General features: G+C 43.3%; 1 protein-coding gene across 4 annotated transcripts in view; it reads left to right on the top strand.

Moving 5' to 3' along the window:
• The first annotated feature begins 405 nt into the window (after window positions 1–405).
• OPRK1 (opioid receptor kappa 1) overlaps window positions 406–17,464 on the top strand; it is a 30,512-nt gene continuing 13,453 nt past the window's right edge. The window contains exons 1-2 of one of the 4 annotated variants that reach the window (XM_053558898.1): window positions 406–633; window positions 1,021–1,287. In XM_053558898.1, the coding sequence (XP_053414873.1) occupies window positions 1,031–1,287 (257 nt within the window). In that variant the 5' untranslated portion in view covers window positions 406–633; window positions 1,021–1,030. Of the gene's footprint in view, window positions 731–770; window positions 1,288–17,464 lie in introns of those variants that run through there. The other 3 variants (XM_053558896.1, XM_053558895.1, XM_053558899.1) reach the window with 3 other exon arrangements.

Below are 17,464 nucleotides of genomic sequence, written 5' to 3'. Positions count from 1 at the left end.
TGCTACTTCATTTGGAGGGGTCATTCAAGTTAACAAACTACTATGGCTTTTCTCCTCACGTAAGAAAAGACCTGTCCTGCAAATTCTCCAAATAACGAGTTCTAGAGACTGTGAATCATCCAGATGCCTACTTGCACTACACTGGCACGCCCTACCATATTACTAAATCTAAACGTCTGTCTTAGGTCCCTGGGAAGGCTGCAGGGCCACCCAGGCGAGGCAGTGTGTCGCTCTGGGCGGACAGTGCTGCCTGGCGACCCGGCGGGGCTGGAGGACGCCGGCCAGGGGGACACGGGGGCCACCTCGGGTGGGCGGGGCGGGGCGGGGGTGGGCGGGCTCGGGGCGGGAGCGCCAACGTCGCTTGGCGCCCGCAGACCCCTGCGCCCGGCAGCGTCGTAGCTGTGTCCCGCCTCACTCAGCAGCCACCAGTAGTGGGAGCCGCTCGCTGAGCTGCGGGCGCTGCGCTTGTCGGAACAGGCGCCCTGGGGCCAGAGTGCTGGCCGGGTGCTAGAGCCGGCGGCTCCGGGGCTGCAGGTGAGCGGCAACCGCCAGGGCTGAGAGGGACCTGGAACGCGCAGTTTCGCGATAACCAGGGCGTCCCTAGTTCACCCCGCCTGTCTCCGCAAACCAAAGGTGAGCTTCAGGCTTTCGAGGCGCAGTTCTAGCTGGGGCTCCGAGGGACTTGTCCCTGGAGAGGTCGGATCGGCAGTCCGGAGACAGTTCCACGAAGGTACGGTGTCTGAGGATGGGGAAGGGGGGCATTTAGCAGCTGGGGGAGAAGGAACAAACACTTCTCAGTCCTGTAAGCACCCAGCGGGGCATCTGCTGGCCTGGATGGCAGCGAGAGTTGCCTCCTCCCTGTCCCGTCTTCAGGGACGCACAGCCCGGAGGGGGTGAGAGCACCCTGGGTCCCCAGAGCAGTCGGCTCCGGTGCCGGCAAACTTTGCGTCTCCGCGTCCAGCCACTTCTCTCGCTCCCGCAGCCCCGCAGGAGCCGCTTCTCCTGGTTTTCCACTTGCAGCCGCCCCACCATGGACTCCCCGGTCCAGATATTCCGCGGGGAGCCGGGCCCCACCTGCGCACCCAGCGCCTGCCTGCTCCCCAACACCAGCGCCTGGTTCCCAGGCTGGGCCGAGCCGGACGGGAACGGCAGCGCCAGCTCCGAGGACGCGCTGCAGGAGTCGGCGCACATCTCCCCTGCCATCCCGGTCATCATCACGGCCGTCTACTCCGTGGTGTTCGTCGTGGGCTTGGTGGGCAACTCGCTGGTCATGTTCGTGATCATCCGGTGAGCGCGGGGTCGGGACGTAGCCGGGCGGGGAGGGCGTTCGGGAGGCCACGGGGACCCGCAGAAGGGCAGCCAGTGGGCTGGTGGGGAAGCTGTTCTGTGAAGGGTCCCGCAGGAACTCCGAGGGTGGCTTCTTAGAGAAGGATTTCCTAGGAGAGTTTTTGGTGAAGGACTGTATGGTCCACACCGGGCCAATCCAAGCGTCCAGAGGCGTGTTGGAGATGGAGGGCGACCTTCCCACCCGACATCGGGGCCTCTTGGCGGCTGCCGAGAACTTGGTGTGAGCATGGCAGGTTCTGGGGTGCAGGGGACAGGTCAGCGTCTCCTGGTAAAGCGTCTCCATTTGCCTGCCCAGTTTGGAGCACTTTGTTTTGCCGTTTGCAAATATTTCTTAGATAAATTTCAGGTCCCCCGAACGTACTGAAGATAATTCCGAATTTCCTGTGACTCATCAGATTGGTGTTATGGCTTATGAAACAAAAGCCAATATACTGTTTAGCATTGCTGTGATCCTCCTTTTTAGTGCTGAAATGTCATCTTTCATTTGTTTAGAATGTGGGTGATAACCATCTAGCGTTTATGATACCGGCGACAGCCATTTAACGTTTATCCTCTGAGGTATTGGCTGTGGAGGTTTTCAACAATTGCTTTGCTATTTTTTCCCTCTCCTGTGAGAAATCATGTTTTATTTTATTGTTCTTTCACGATATGTTTGTGATGTCAACTTCCAAAAGTATATGCTAATTTTCTGGTAAGTGAATCAATTGTAATTGTTAAAGGAAAGAGAAAAGAAATACCTAACTTTGTTCTGCATGCCCTTTGAGATACATGGGTTTCTCTTTGGGGGGCTCTAATGCTATAGAAATACATCTCCGATAGCAAACAAGCAACTTGCATTCCTTTTGAGAAGTACCAGTGCAATTTGGGAAGGATGCAAGTCACCCTGGTTATGGACTTTGAAAGGATGAAAATCTTGACTGACTTGACTTTAGTTTGAAACAGGCCCTTTATTTTCTATGAATTCCTAGAACAATACTGTGAACAGTAGGATGAATTTTTTTCTCTTGGGCAATCACATAATAAAAATATCTCTTTATCTTTTTTATTTTTTGGCTTGAGAATGTTACGTCTTTTACCTTCATGTATGCTCTGGATTTAAAGCCTTCATTTAAGCCTCCAAATATATATTATAAAGCTCATTTCACCTACAATTAGTATTTATAGCTCGCTACCCTTGGTCTCACAATTGCTTGTTGCATTTCACAAAGGATTCTATTGGTGATGAGTAAAAGCTATTAGGAGGGAATATTTTAAAGTAAATTATTTTTCCAAGTCATTAGTAACCTCAGGACTGTATTCTAAATTGTAACTAAAGTTTTAGGAGATCTTGGGTACAGAAGTCCTTTTTTCAAAATTAAAACATTGTTATACAAAAGAAGAATGCTAAGAAAAAAAGATCCTCTCTGTTTCTACTCATACTATATTCAGGTGCTTAAGTAAAAAAGACATATCTATTGTTATTTGAATAAGATTAGGGCCTGAAGTCTTGAATTTGAAAAGAGCTTTGCATAATAGTTGCTGTAAAACTTTTTTGCAGACTAGGATTAAATAGAATGAAGAATCCTAAAATAGCATTTAGATGAAATGTGCAAAGATAACTCCATAGGGAACATTAGACACATCTAAAAGAAAAAAAAAAAAGAATTCTGTAGACTAACTAGGACTTTTAATGGCTAGTTTTCCCAAAGATATCTAGCACTATAATGTGTCAGATGGGGATAGGTTTAGTTGAAAATATAAAAGAAGTCAAATGGCTCACATAACAACATCTTTTGCACTACTAAGGGGTTAAGTTTGCTAATAATGAAAAGTGAAGGTTGTCTTGGCATCCTGAAATGTCAACCTACTGAAGGCCGACTAGTTCACTTAAGGCTGGGTCCTTAAACTTGAAGGTCTTACCAGTGCAAGATTAATGTGCATCTGTGTCCAGTGAACTTGGCTCACTTTTGTCTACATTTAAGAGGGTAGAGGAATATTCATGATTTTTTCATATTGATAGGTAGTCAAAGAATTGAAAAATAAAACATAGGGGAAAAGTAGGTGGGTTTAGGTTTATTTAGCTCAGTAGTAGAAGGTACTGAAGATTTGAGAGGGCAGCATAAGGTGGGCTGTGGTTTGCATGTTGGAGCTGAGCACAGAGCCAGAGTGTGCAGGCCACTTGCCGCTATTCTAAAGTTGGGGGTTGGACAACTTCGTGTGAGGATTGCTTTTGAGACGATTATTTTAAAATATTATACACAGGAAAGGGTCTCAGTGTAGTTCCATGATATGGAAAACTATTCTAGAGATGGAATTTAGATGCCCAAGATGATGCTTCTAGGTTGACCAGCTCAGGCCTAGGGAAGAAGTTACAGCAATGAGAAAAGCTTTGACTACTTTTAGGCTTGACTTACAAATAGTGTATTCCATGTTGGTGCCTTGAATGCTGCCCATATCTTCTGAAGATGTTCAAAGTTTCAAGGGTTCTCATCATTTAATGTGTACCAACTGCCGTAATCCCCCCAAATTAGGGTATATTAACCTTTCACTGTGAAGAACTTAAAATCCAAGTGCCCCAGCCTCCCCTCTCACTAGGTGTTGGGTTCTGTGGTCCTTGGGTGTGCCCATGGGGGTTGTGCCCAGGATCCTAATCCTATGGTCTCCTGACTTCCTCCTATGCTGGTCAACCTAGAAGCATCATATTGGGCATCATCTTGGGCATGCACATAATCAACAACCCAATATCCACCATCCTTCATGAACACTGTGATGCCTGCATCCCAGGCTTTGCCAGGAAGTCCTACGTCCTACCTCTTAAACATCCATTCTCCCACTCTCCCCACAATTGCCCACCATGACCCTCTCCCCCCTTAACAAAGATGATTAAAATTTAAAATGAGTACTTAATATATGCCAAGTAGGTAAATCTACTTACTTCAAGTGAATTATTTGATTTGCACACTGGTAGGTACCCACCACCATACCCATTTAACAGATGAAAAGTAAAGCAAAGAAGGATTAAATAAACTGAGGTCACACCTTGCTAGTGAGGCCAGGTCCTGTGCTCTCCGGCTCTGAGCTCTGCTGGTTTCCCTCATACCACTTCTGTAGACATCTGGATACTTTCTTCCCTGGAGTGTCTTCATTTTCTCCCAGACTCTCTCTTTTCCTCTTTCCTGGCTTAGGCTCCATGAGCTGTCCCTTCAGCCTCTGTCCTGACAATACACCAAGCTGCTCTGTCTTCTGGTACTCCTGCCACTGATCCCTGGTCCAACGAGTAAACTACTTCCTCATTCCTACATGTACCCAGCTACTTGAATGCTATTAGTTAAGCTCAAATTTATCTTTGTCAAGGCAAAGTCACTGCTTGCATGAGTATCTGAGTACAAGTTTTTCTCTGTCCCTCTCCTCTTTTCTAGAAAAAGCCCATTCTTTTTCCATTTTCCATGAAAAAAAAATGAATTTCAATTGGCACCAATTGTCAACTGCCCTATGTGACCGTTTTCTCTCCATGTTCAGTTAATGGTCTTGCCCAGTCACTCACTGAGACCTGGGAGTCCAGCCCCTGGTAATGTGCTCTTCTCCACATAGGCAATTGGCAGTCACCTGCCCTTGTTCTGTTGCATTTCAGGGGACAAGTCTCCTTCCTCCTCTCTAAGGCTAATCTCCGCCCTTGGTTTTGAATCCCATTGTCTTCGGGGTGGTTGCCATCTCAGCTATCTCCTTTCCACTTGATTGCAATCTCTCCCTCTCCCTTGCTCTTCAGGGCATGGACACACCCGTGAATCTGTCATCATGCACATAATCAACAACCCAATATCCACCATCCTCCATTTTTTCTGAATTCTCTTAGCTAATGTCCTTTTATGCTCCTTTCATTGCTGATAGGTGAATTTCTTAGAGGAATAATCCCTCCTCTTTCACATATTCCTCTGTCCCGTGCACTTGGGCTTCCTGCAGAGGCACCTTTAGAGGTGCTCAAGCTTCAGAGGTTCTTTGAGGCCAGCTGGTGCTTGGCTTCTGTGGAGGGCTCGGCAGGCTTGACGGATCTTAGGTCTCTGGATTTCTCCAACAGCACCCTCTCTTCGGCTTCTGCCTGCATCTTCTTCATTTCTCTTTGATCTCCTTCACAGATGCCTCTTCCTCTGGTGTTCCTTAAATGATGGTATTTTCCAGAGTCTTCTCTGCTCTCTTCTGCCCTCACTTTGCATGTTCTCTTTGTTAGTCAAGATTCAGCCAGAGAGGCAGGCCCAGCGGGGATGTCTAGGCTAAGAGACTTCTTGCTTACATGATTATGGGGCTGGCTAGGCAGGAAGCCAGCAAGGGGAAGCTGCTGTCCCCAGGTATCCCCAAGAAGACACTCCCTGCCCTGTTCCCCCTTATAGGCCTTCCATTGATAGGATCAGCACCCCCCCCCAAGTTATCTAGGACAATCTTCCTTGCTTCATCGCATCTACAAAGCACCTTCACAGCAGCACCTAGATGTGTGTTTGAAGACTTGGGGACCGTATCCTGGCCAAGGTATCACATCACACTCATCACCACACTCCCTTCCGATGGTTCTATCCATTCTTATGGCCGTAACTGTCAGGTTTATTGTGGCAAGTCCTCAATCTCTCTCTCCCTCTTTCCCTCCCTGTTCTCCATCCCTTTCTCCAGACTCTGTTAGGCTCCTTCCTTGCAGATGCCTCTGTATGATACTCTCACGAGCACTTCTGTATGCATTAGTTTGCTGGGGGTGCCATAACACAGCACTGTAGACTGGGTGGCTTCCACTAAAGAATTGCACAGTCATACAGTTCTGGAGGCTGGGAGGCCCAGATGAAGGTGTCAGCCTGGCCACACCCTCTGGAGGTGTCTGTCCTTGGCTGAAAGGTGGCTGTCCTCTCCTGGTACCTTCACATAGTCCTTCCTCTGCACATGTGTCCTAATCTCCTCATTTTATAAGGAATTATATCAGATTAGGGGTCTACTCACATGATCTCATTTTACCCTAAGCATCTCATTATGGTCCTGTCTCCAAGTGCAGCTGGCCCCCTGTATATGTGGGGTCCACACCCAAGGATTCAATCAACGATGGAAGGTAAATACTTCCAAAAAACTGCATCTTGTACTGAACATTTTCAGACTTCCTTTTCTTTTCATTATTCACTAAGCAATCGAGCATAACATTAATTTACAAAGCATTTACGTTGTATTGGATATTAAAAGTAACCTAGAGATGATGTAAAGTATACAGGAGAATATGCGTAGGTTATGTGCAAATACTACACCATTTTATATCAGCAGCTTGAGCATTTGTGGATTTTGGTGTCCATGGGGGATGGTGGGGGCGGATCCTGGAACAATCCTCCTTGGATACTGAGGGATGTGCATGGCCACATTCTGAAGCACTAGGGGGTTAGGGCTTCAACATGTGACTCTGAGGGGGGACGGGATTCAGCCCACAACACTGCCCATCCTCTTTCTGTTCTTAAGGGAACACTCTCCTCAAGCTTCAGTACTCACAATAATTATGTATATGTTCTCTTTTTGTTTAAAGAAAAGTTCTACTCGCCTATAAATGTAATTTCCTTGTAAATTAATTGTAAAGATAAACAAAGAAACATGCATTATGGAAAATAGCAAGCATCAGAAAACACTTTGACCCTGGGTGTGGAGTTTGGCTTCTTCCTTTTCTCCTTAGTTTTTCTTAATCTGTGGCTGCCATAATAAAACCCCTCAGGTTCAATCTCTCCTGACCTTGCCCTGATGATAGACAACTTTTGTTTCCTATAATTCATCCCTGACAGTATTAAAATTTCCCCAGAGGATTAACTTTATAAAGGGCTTAGAAGAAAACAAAACCACAGAAATATTATGGAAATTGTTACATTCCCTAAACTCAGATTTCACTGCCTTTCACCAAAGGCAGCCAATTCACTCAAGCTTGCTAGGCACAAATATTTACCCTCATGAAGCTGGCTGTTTTCTAGCTTCTAAAGAGGGGGACAGATCCTTTCTTCCCCAACCCACTTTACAGGAGTTTCAGGCTTCACCCTGCCTGCACCTGGCATAGGTTATGTGGCATTTGTTGACTCACTGAGGTCACCCCTGAGCTCATCTGGGCCCTGTGGTTGAATTTGTCTCGGTCTCAGCAAAACAATGTGGCTGTCCTGGAATTGGACAAGCATGAGAAGGAATGACTTGACACAGTGACACTATCTGCCAAAGTGGCTGTCTCTTCCATCTCAGATTTCTTATTCTTCCTCCTCCTCCAAAGGCCCACTGTAATCACTGCTGTTGTATGAACATACATATTCCATACCCTGCAAGGGTCAGCGTAGCCTACCTACCTTAGATAATATCACCAATCACATGGAGACAAGCATTAAAAACAGGCAGAGATACAATGTGCTGCTTGTATAGTTTCCCCTTTGCTACTCCCTATGGGACAATGGTCTTTATCTTAGCCTGTGATTAAAATAGTATGTAATTGGGCAGCGCCTGTGGCTCAGAGGAGTAGGGCGCTGGCCCCATATACTGGAGGTGGAGGGTTCAAACCTGGCTCTGGCAAAAAAAAAAAAAAAAATAGTATGTAATAATTTTTTTGAATCCTTAGAATCAACATAAAATATTTTCTTTAATACACAGATAGCATAAATGACTTTAGAAATTATTTTCAAGAGCTCATCTTTAATTTCTCAAAGTAATTTGTATATATTTGACAACTTCTTTAAAAAAAAAATGAATTGGATGAATCCCCAACAATAAAAAAAAAAAAAATGAGGAAAAAAAATAGAATTGGTTTCATTGAAACTGTTTATATGGGTTAGGTAAAATTATTTTCTCCCCTGGGGGATGTCTGATTGCAGATGGAGTTCAAAGCCTTGTGGATCTGTTTCAGGAATCAGAGACTAAACAGCTAAACAGCTGAAGAAAAGAGAGAGACTGGGGTGGGGGATGGGGGTGTGGGGGCTGGGAAAGAGAGAAAGCAAAGCAAGAAAGAAAACCAATTTAATGATCAGCTGTAGAGCTCCTAAACTTTAATAGAGTCTAGGCAGAATTGTGTAGCCATCAAAACCATTTCTTGATTGTGTTGACTTTAAAATATTTCTACAAGTGTGTCTCAGAGTCGGTTTCAGGAGAAATTTGGTTCTCCCTGGGAAAGACTAGCTCCTCTCCATGAAGGATTCAGCCGCATCTCTTGAGAAGCAGCATCTTCCTGTGAACTGTGCCGTTGCACCTCCTTATTATCAGATTAACTTTTGGCTGCTCTTGATGGCTGTGACCTCAGGAGGCTCTGTGCTCAGCTAAAAACCTCAAATTGTACAGCTATGGCACAGCTGTTTTTCTAAGGTTTCGCTATCTGCTTTCAGTGGTGCGAGTAATACGGACTTAGAACTGTATTAACAAGAGTTGATGTTAGAAGATTTATTTATTCCTCAAAAGAAAAATCAGTCAGTAGTTCCCCCCACCCCTTTCTGTGGAAGGGGTGTTGGCTTATGTCTTCTATAAAGATTTATGTAAAAATAGATTTTAGGAGTGGGAATAATATTGTAAGAGGCTTGGAGGTAGTTTTGTTTGCTCATTTGTTTAACACATTCTCACTGGCCATGCAAGTCGAAATTTCAGTGGAAGGCAAGAAAAACGAGAGATTCCAAAGGACCTGGTCTAAAGCTGGGCAGGGGAGACTTCAGATCAAGAATGGCCGGAGTTGCGGGTAGTTAGTGATCAGCTCTAACAATAGGAAAAATTTCTGAGCTCCTGTTGAGTATTAACTTCTTTAAATTCACAAAACAAACCTCTGATATAGGATTGTTAGAATATGTTTTTGGATAAGGAAATCAATCACAAAGGTTTAAGTAACTGTCTAAGGACACCCAAGTTGCTAAACAACCAATCCAATAGCAGAGCCCACTTCTGTGCAGCTTGCAAACCTCTCTCCGCGCTCTCTGCCTTTCCTAGTAGCTTCCCACCCAGTGGAGGAGTCTCTGCATCTGATGGTGGACAGAGTGGGCATCTCTCTACTTGCCCATGCTGTCTGGCTTGACTCTAGCTAGGTCAGTTTTCTGTATAATAGAAAAAATAATTTTAAATATCCAGATACTCACAGGTGTACAAGTAGTTGTGCACTAGGAAATGGCACGCCAGTGGTTGGCCATGTGCAGTTTCCTTCTGGGTATGTTCAGGCATGATAAGCCCTCACCCTGGGTGTGCAGCTGAACGCACTAGAACATTCCTTCTGGGAGTCAGGAGGGTGCATCACTGCCCCGCACGGCTACAGAGAGGAAGAGCTGAGCAGCTGCTGGCTTGACTGCTCCCGTGAAGTCACTACTTCTACCGTCCTCTTCTCCCCTTGCCACCCCCTGTGTGGACAGACCCTGGGGTGAGACGGGCTGCACGCCTGCCATCCCGGCTGTGCATGGCTGCCCGCATGGTGACTTCAGTGCAGTGGTGTGGGGCACCAAGGCACGTGCCTCCTCCATCCTTTTTACAGATTTTACTCTCTGCATGTGGGAGACTAATTTAGAGAACTACAAGGGCCTGGCTTCCATGTGAGTATGACACTTTAAAAATACTACAGAGTGGGCTGGGTACAGTGGCTCATGCCTGAAACCCCAACTTGGGAAGCCAACTTGGGCAACATTGCCTGACCCCATCTCTACAAAAAATATAACTATTAGCAGAGCACAGTGGCTTGCCTGTCATACTGAGGCAGTACAATGACTGAGCCCAGGAGTTCAAGGCTATGGTGAGCTATGACTTGGGGGATTATTAAACTAAAATTATTATTTAACGAACAATGATTGAACATTTCTTCTTTTTTAAAGTTAATAAAGAACCACAATTTCAATAGTAAATAGTCCAGAAGTATGTACAGCATATTAATCTCATCGAGGTGAGCTGGAGATAGCTGGAGAATTTAATGACACAAACCAATTATGTTTACAAATAGGTTCTGCTGAGAAGTCACACCAGTACAATCATCATTCCCCAGCATTTTATTTCTTTTATAAATATACTTTTTGAAAAAGAAGTTGTAGGCTCACAGAAAAACTAAACAGAAAGCAGCATTCCAATCTACCTTGCCCTGGCCCTGCACATGTGCACAGCTTTCCCCATTATCAGCACCCCACGCCATGTGGGCCCGGGAATAACTGATGAACCGGCGGTGACACATCACTGTCACCAGAGCCCACAGTTTATATCAGGGGTCATTCCTTCCCCCCCCCCACATGCTTTATTGAGGTAGAATTGACAGGTAAAAATTGTACATATTCAAAGTAGACAATGTAATAATTTGGAAAAACAATTAGCTTGTGGTTTTAGTCAAGTAATCTACTTCCTCTTAACTCAGTTTCCTCACCCCCAAAATGGGGTGGCGCCTGTGGCTCAAAGGGGTGGGGCACCGGCCCCGTATGTCAGAGGTGGCAGGTTCAGGCCCAGCCCTGGCCAGAAACTGCAAAAAAAAAAAAAAAGAAAAGAAAAGAAAAACTCAAGCACGCAACATACGTGACAATGTTTTGTCCATAAAGGGGCAGGATTTAGTGTTTTATAAGGGTATTCCCCTGACGGTGCCCCGTTCTTCATGTTAAATGGTCTCTACCCTCCCAATGCATCCTAAACCACATGCATCAGAAGGCTTTTCCATCTTTAGCTGCAGGAAGTGGTAGAATTTATTTCTCTGATAAAATACCTAACTCCTTAAGAAACGTTGGAATAAGGCAGCCCTGAGCTCCATTACTTATTAGATTCTGGAAACCCCTGAGAAATACTGAGATTATTTTGAAGACATTCTCTCAGACTTTTCCTCTTCAAAAAAAATGTGGGGCAATAGTACCTTACAAGATTGTAATTTGGCTAATTGGACTGTGATAGGCCATTGATAGTGACAATCACAACAGCAACAGCCCTGATGTGGCGTGCTGAGGCTGGCATGCCTTGAGTAATTACCTAGTACCAGGTCCGGTGCTAAGTGATGTTATGCATGTCTCATTTAATCATCATGACAACTTTATCACATAATATTAAGTTCCTCAAATAGTGTCTGTCACATAGTAAGCAATCAATAAGTGCTTAAAATGATTTTTTTACATCTGGTGTTCAGAGTCCCCTATGGCCGACACCACTGTCTCCCACCCAGCCAGTCCCCCCTCCCAGACGCCCTGAACCAGATCTGTGTCCTCACTGACCCTGGAATGAGACAACAGCCATCAAGCTGTTCTCTGTCCTAATCCGCCTCAGAGCTCAAGGCCCTGTTAAATACTTTCTTCAGCCCTCATTTCTGTGCTGCAGACCGATTGTGCCCCTCTGTGTACTTCTGTGGTTCACATTATAATTTGGACTCAATTAGATTAAGAGATCCTTGAGGTCACAGTCTGTTTATTGAATTTTTCAGTCATCCTCAAAATGCGGTATATTGCTGCCTATATGGTAGGCACTTAAAAACGTGTTGAAAAGAAGGAACGAAGACAGGGGAGGAAGTGTGCACGTCCAAAGAGGGGAGAGGGAAGAGGGGGCTGTGTGCGTCAGGTGGGACACAATGGAGGGGAACAGCCAAAATAACTGAAATCAACAGAGCTGAAGGTGGGTTGGTGTTTAAAAGTATATGGTAATCAGTCATCAGAATTCGAGGTTTACTATACCGTGGACACCAAAGTGAAAAGGAGTTCCTGTTAAAGAAACATTGCAATTCATAAAACAAAAAACAAACTTAGGTCATGGTCCTCAGTAGCAAGAGTGCTAATAATCCAATAACTGTCTCCTCTACCTGTCCATTGTCAGAGCACAGCAGATGCCTGGAAGGGGCAGGAAGTCCTGAGATTGCTGTGTCTGGAGGTCAGAGATTCTCCTGCGGGCCCCTCGTTTCTAACCTGGAGAGTGTCACCATCTCCCAGAAACCCTGCCTCTGGTGACATTTGTTCCTGACTTCTCAGCAGATGTCTATGTTTCTCTCAGCATCAGACAGCATCCAGGGCTGCCACGTTAGAAGCTACCCCCCAGTTCTCTGTAAAGAGAATTCCATGAGGATGGGCCGGGGCTCACCCCAGGTTCCCTGGCTGACCCCTGTGTCCCTACCTTCCCTAGCATCCAGTTCTACGGGTGCCGGGCTGGGTAACGTCGTTAAGTTTAGCAAGGACAGCTCACAGACTTTGCTCTTTTCGTGCCATATGCTCCCGTGGTGTGCACGCTCAGAAGTGCAGCGGCTCGCTGCCAGCCCACCTCCAGCTTCTCCACACAAGCCAAACTCCCCACCCAGATGGTGCCATTTTGTGTGAAATGCTCATGAATTTTTGTAAGGCAATGTGTGTGAAATGGAAAATAATTTCATCTCCGGTCATAATAAGAAAGCTTGCTTATTTTTTTGCCAGTGGACCTACAAAGAATGAAAGGATTGACAAATGTTTTGTTGTAGTTCAGTACAGGCAGTACCCTAGTGCTCAGCCTCTGAGAGAGGGTCTTGCTTTATGTTCACGAGTCTGCAGAATCCAGTGTAGCATTGAACCTGAAAGACTACCAGTAAATACTCCCTGAACTCGGTTTAGCCCTTACTTTTAATGGGCTCTCCCCTCCCCATGATGTCTGTTCAGGAGCACGTGTCTTCCAGAACCCAGAAGAGAGAGGAGAGGGCCCTGCCTCGCTCACATCCTTTCACTTGGGTCTTGCCTCTGCCAACTCTAGACAAATCACTTAACTTAGCAGAGCCCAACTTTGTGCAGGTGTATGAGAGCATGGACATAAATCTCCTGGGTCAACTACAAGGGTAGTAATTGTGAGAAGCCAATAAAATACATGGAACTCAAAATTCTGGACTTTGTGAATTATAAAGAGCTGGGAGGTGTAAGAATGCAGGAATTGAAATCAACCCCTGGGTTTGAGCTTCTGCTGTGCCTTTTATAACTATAGCACTTTGAGAATTTATTTATTTATTTATTTTTTATTGTTAGATCATAGCTGTGTACATTAGTGCAATCAAGGGGTACAATGTGCTGGTTTCATATACAATCTGAAATATTCTCATCAAACTATTCAGTGTAGCCTTCATGGCATTTTCTTAGTTATTGTTTGTAGACATTTGTATTCTGCATTTAGTAGGTTTCGCCTGTACCCATTCTAAGATGCACCGTAAGTGTGACCCCAGCCATTACCCTCCCTCCACCCTAACCTCCCCTCCTTTCCCCTCCCTTGACCCTTTCCCCATATTCTTGTGCTATAGTTGTGTTATAGCCTTCAGATGAAAGCTATAAATTAGCTTCATAGTAGGGCTGAGTACATTGGACACTTTTTCTTCCATTCTTGAGATACTTTGCTAAAAAGAATATGTTCCAGCTCCATCCATGTAAACATGAAAGAGGTAAAGTCTCCATCTTTCTTTAAGGCTGCATAATATTCCATGGTGTACATGTACCACAGTTTGCTAGTCCATTTGTGGGTCGATGGGCACTTGGGCTTCTTCCATGACTTACCAATTATGAATTGAGCTGCAATAAACATTCTGGTATAGATGTCTTTGTTATATTGTGATTTTTGGTCTTCTGGGTATATACCTAGTAAAGGAATTATAGGATCGAATGGCAGGTCTATTTTTAGATCTCTAAATATTCTCCAAACATCCTTCCAAAAGGAACGTATTCGTGTGCATTCCCACCAGCAGTGTAGAAGTGTGCCCTTTTCTCCACATCCATGCCAACATCTCTGGCTTTTGGATTTTGTTATGTGGGCTACTCTTATTGGGGTTAGGTGATATCTCAAAGTAGTTTTGATTTGCATTTCTCTGATGATTAAGGATGATGAGCTTTTTTTCATGTGTTTGTAGATTGTGTGTCTGTCTTCTTTGAAGAAGTTTCTCTTCAAGTCCTTTGCCCAGCCTGCGTTGGGATCACTTGTTCTTTTCTTGCTAATACGTTTGAGTTCTCTGTGGATTCTGGTTATTAAACCTTTATCTGAGGTATAACCTGCAAATATTGTCTCCCATTCTGAGGGCTGTCTGCTTGCTTTACTTACTATGTTTTTGGCTGTGCAGAAGCTTTTTAGTTTGATCAGGTCCCAGTAATGTATTTTTGATACTGCTTCAATTGCCTGGGGAGTCCTCCTCCTCATAAAATATTCACCCAGGCCGATTCCTTCAAGAGTTTTCCCTGCAATTTCTTCAAATACTTGTATAGTTTCATGTCTTAAGTTTAAATGTTTTATCGAGAGAGAGTCTATCTTAGTTAATGGTGAAAGGTGTGGGTCCGGTTTCAGTCTTTTACAGATCGCCAGCCAGTTCACCCAGCACCATTTGTTAAATAGGAAATCTTTTCCCCTCTGAATGGTTTTTAATTGGCTTGTCAAAGATCAAATAATGATAAATAGCTGGATTCATCTCTTGGTTCTCTATTCTGTTCCAGACATCTACTTCTCTATTTTTGTGCCAGTACCATGCTGTTTTGATCACTATTGATTCACAGTACAGTCTCAGGTCTGGTAGCCTGATTCCTCCTGCTTTGTTTTTATTTCTGAGTAATGTTTTGGCTATTCGAGGTTTTTTCTGATTCCATATAAAATGAAGTATTATTTTTTTCAAGATCTTTAAAATATGACAATGGAGCTTTAATAGGAATTGCATTAAAATTATATATTGCTTTGGGGAGCATAGACATTTTAACAATGTTGATTCTTCCCAGACGTGAGCATGGTATGTTTTTCCATTTGTTAACATCTTCAGCTATTTCTTTTCTTAAAGTGTCATAGTTCTCTTTATAGAGATTTCTCACGTCCTTTGCTAGATAAACTCCCAAATATTTCATCTTCTTTGGCATGACTGTGAAAGGAATAGAGTCTTTGTTTTTTCGGCTGGGCTATTGTTGGTATATATAAAGGCTACAGATTTATGGGTGTTGATTTTGTAGCCTGAGACATTGCTGTATTCCTTGATCACTTCTAAAAGTTTTGTAGTGGAATCCCTAGTGTTTTCTAGATATATGATCATGTCATCTGCGAAGAGTGAAAGTTTGATCTCTTCTGACCCTATGTGGATACCCTTGATCGCCTTTTCTTCCCTAATTGCAATGGCTAAAACTTCCATTACAATGTTAAAGAGCAATGGAGACAATGGGAAACCTTGCCTGGTTCCTGATCTAAGTGGAAATGATTTCAATTTAACTCCATTCAATAAGATATATGGCTGTGGGTTAGGTGTAGATGGCCTCTATTAGTTTAAGAAATGTCCCTTCTATACCAATTTTCTTAAGTGTTCTGATCATGAAGGGATGCTGGTTATTGTCAAAAGCTTTTTCTGCATCAATTGATAGAATCATATGATCTTTATTTTTTAGTTTGTTTATGTGCTGAATTACATTTATAGATTTATGTATATGGAACCAGCCTTGAGACCCTGGGATAAATCCCACTTGGTCATGATGTATAATTTTTTTAATGTGTTGTTGGATTCTGTTTGTTAGGATCTTATTGAGTATTTTTGCATGAGTATTCCTTAGTGATATTGGTCTATAATTTTCTTTTCTTGTTGGGTCTTTCCCTGGTTTAGGGATCAAGATGATGTTTGCTTCATAGAATGTGTTGGGTAGTATTCCTTCTTTTTCTATATTTTGGAAGAGTTTAGTAATATAGGTAATAGTTCTTCTTTAAAGGTTTGGTAGAATTCTGACATAAAGCTATCTGCTTCTGGGCTTTTCTTTTTAGGGAGATTTTGTATAGTTGATGCTATTTCAGAACTTGATATAGGCCTGTTCAACATTTCCACTTCGTTCTGGCTAATACTTGGTAGGTGGCATACTTCCAAGTATTGGTCTATTTCTTTCAGATTTTCATAATTCTGAGAGTAAAGTTTCTTGTAATATTCATTAAGGATTTTTTGAATTTCTGAGGGGTCTGTTGTTATTTCATCTTTACCATTTCTGATTGATGAAATTAGAGATTTTACTCCTTTTTTCCTGGTTAGTTTGACCAAAGGTTTATCTATTTTATTGATCTTTTCAAAAAACCAACTTTTGGAATTATTGATCTGTTGTATAATTCTTTTGTTTTCAATTTCATTTCATTCTGCTCTGGTTTTGGTTATTTCTTTTCTTCTGCTGGATTTGGGGTTGGAATGTTCTTCCTTCTCCAGTTGCTTGAGATGTCCCATTAAGTTATTAACTTCTTCTCTTTGCGTTTTCTTGAGGAAGGCTTGCAGTGCTATAAATTTCCCTCTTAGGATTGCCTTTGCAGTATCCCAGAGGTTCTGATAGTTCATGTCTTCATTGTTGTTTTGTTCCAAAAATTTGGTGATTTCCTTCTTAATCTCATCTATAACCCATCTATCCTTCAGCATAAGGTTATTTAGCTTCCATGTTTTTGTATCGGTATGCAGAATCCTGTTGTTATTGAGTTCAACTTTTATTCCATGATGGTCTGAGAAGGTGCAAGGAATAATTTCTGTTCTTTAAAATTTTCTGAGGTTAGATTTGTGGCCTAGGATGTGGTTGATTTTGGAGTATGTTCTGTTGGCTGATGAGAAGAATGTGTGTTCATTTTGCTGGGATGAAATGTTCTGTAGATGTCTGTTAAGTCCAGATATTGAATGATTAAGTTTAAATCTAAAATTTCTTTGCTTAAAAGAAATCTAAAATCCTTTCTTGGAGGATCTATCCAGCACTGCTAAAGGAGTGTTAATATCTCCAACTACTATGGAACTGGAGGAAATCAAGTTGCTCATGTCTGTTAGAGTTTCTCTTATAAATTGAGGTGTGTTCTGGTTGGATGCATAAATATTAATAATTAAAATCTCATCATATTGAATATTACCTTTTACAAATATGAAGTGTCCATCATTATCCTTCCTTATTTTGGTTGGTTTAAAGCCTATTGCATCTGCAAATAGGATTGCAACACCTGCTTTTTTCTGCTTTCCATTTACCTGGTGTATAGATGACCATCCCTTCACCTTGAGTCTATATTTGTCTTTTAATGTAAGGTGAGATTCTTGTATGCAGCAGATATCTAGCTTGAGTTTTTGTATCCACTCAGCCAACCTGTGCCTCTTTAGAGGACAATTTAAACCATTCACATTAATTGAGAATATTGATAAGCCTTTCGGAGACTGGTGGACATTTTTAATACTTTTGTGACTGTGGAAGTTGGAATTTGATCAAAATTTTCTGGGTGGGTTTAC

Source organism: Nycticebus coucang, chromosome 13 (genome assembly GCF_027406575.1).
Source record: "Nycticebus coucang isolate mNycCou1 chromosome 13, mNycCou1.pri, whole genome shotgun sequence".
In the NCBI taxonomy this organism is placed as follows: domain Eukaryota; kingdom Metazoa; phylum Chordata; class Mammalia; order Primates; family Lorisidae; genus Nycticebus; species Nycticebus coucang.
This window is presented reverse-complemented; position numbering and strand designations above follow the sequence as displayed.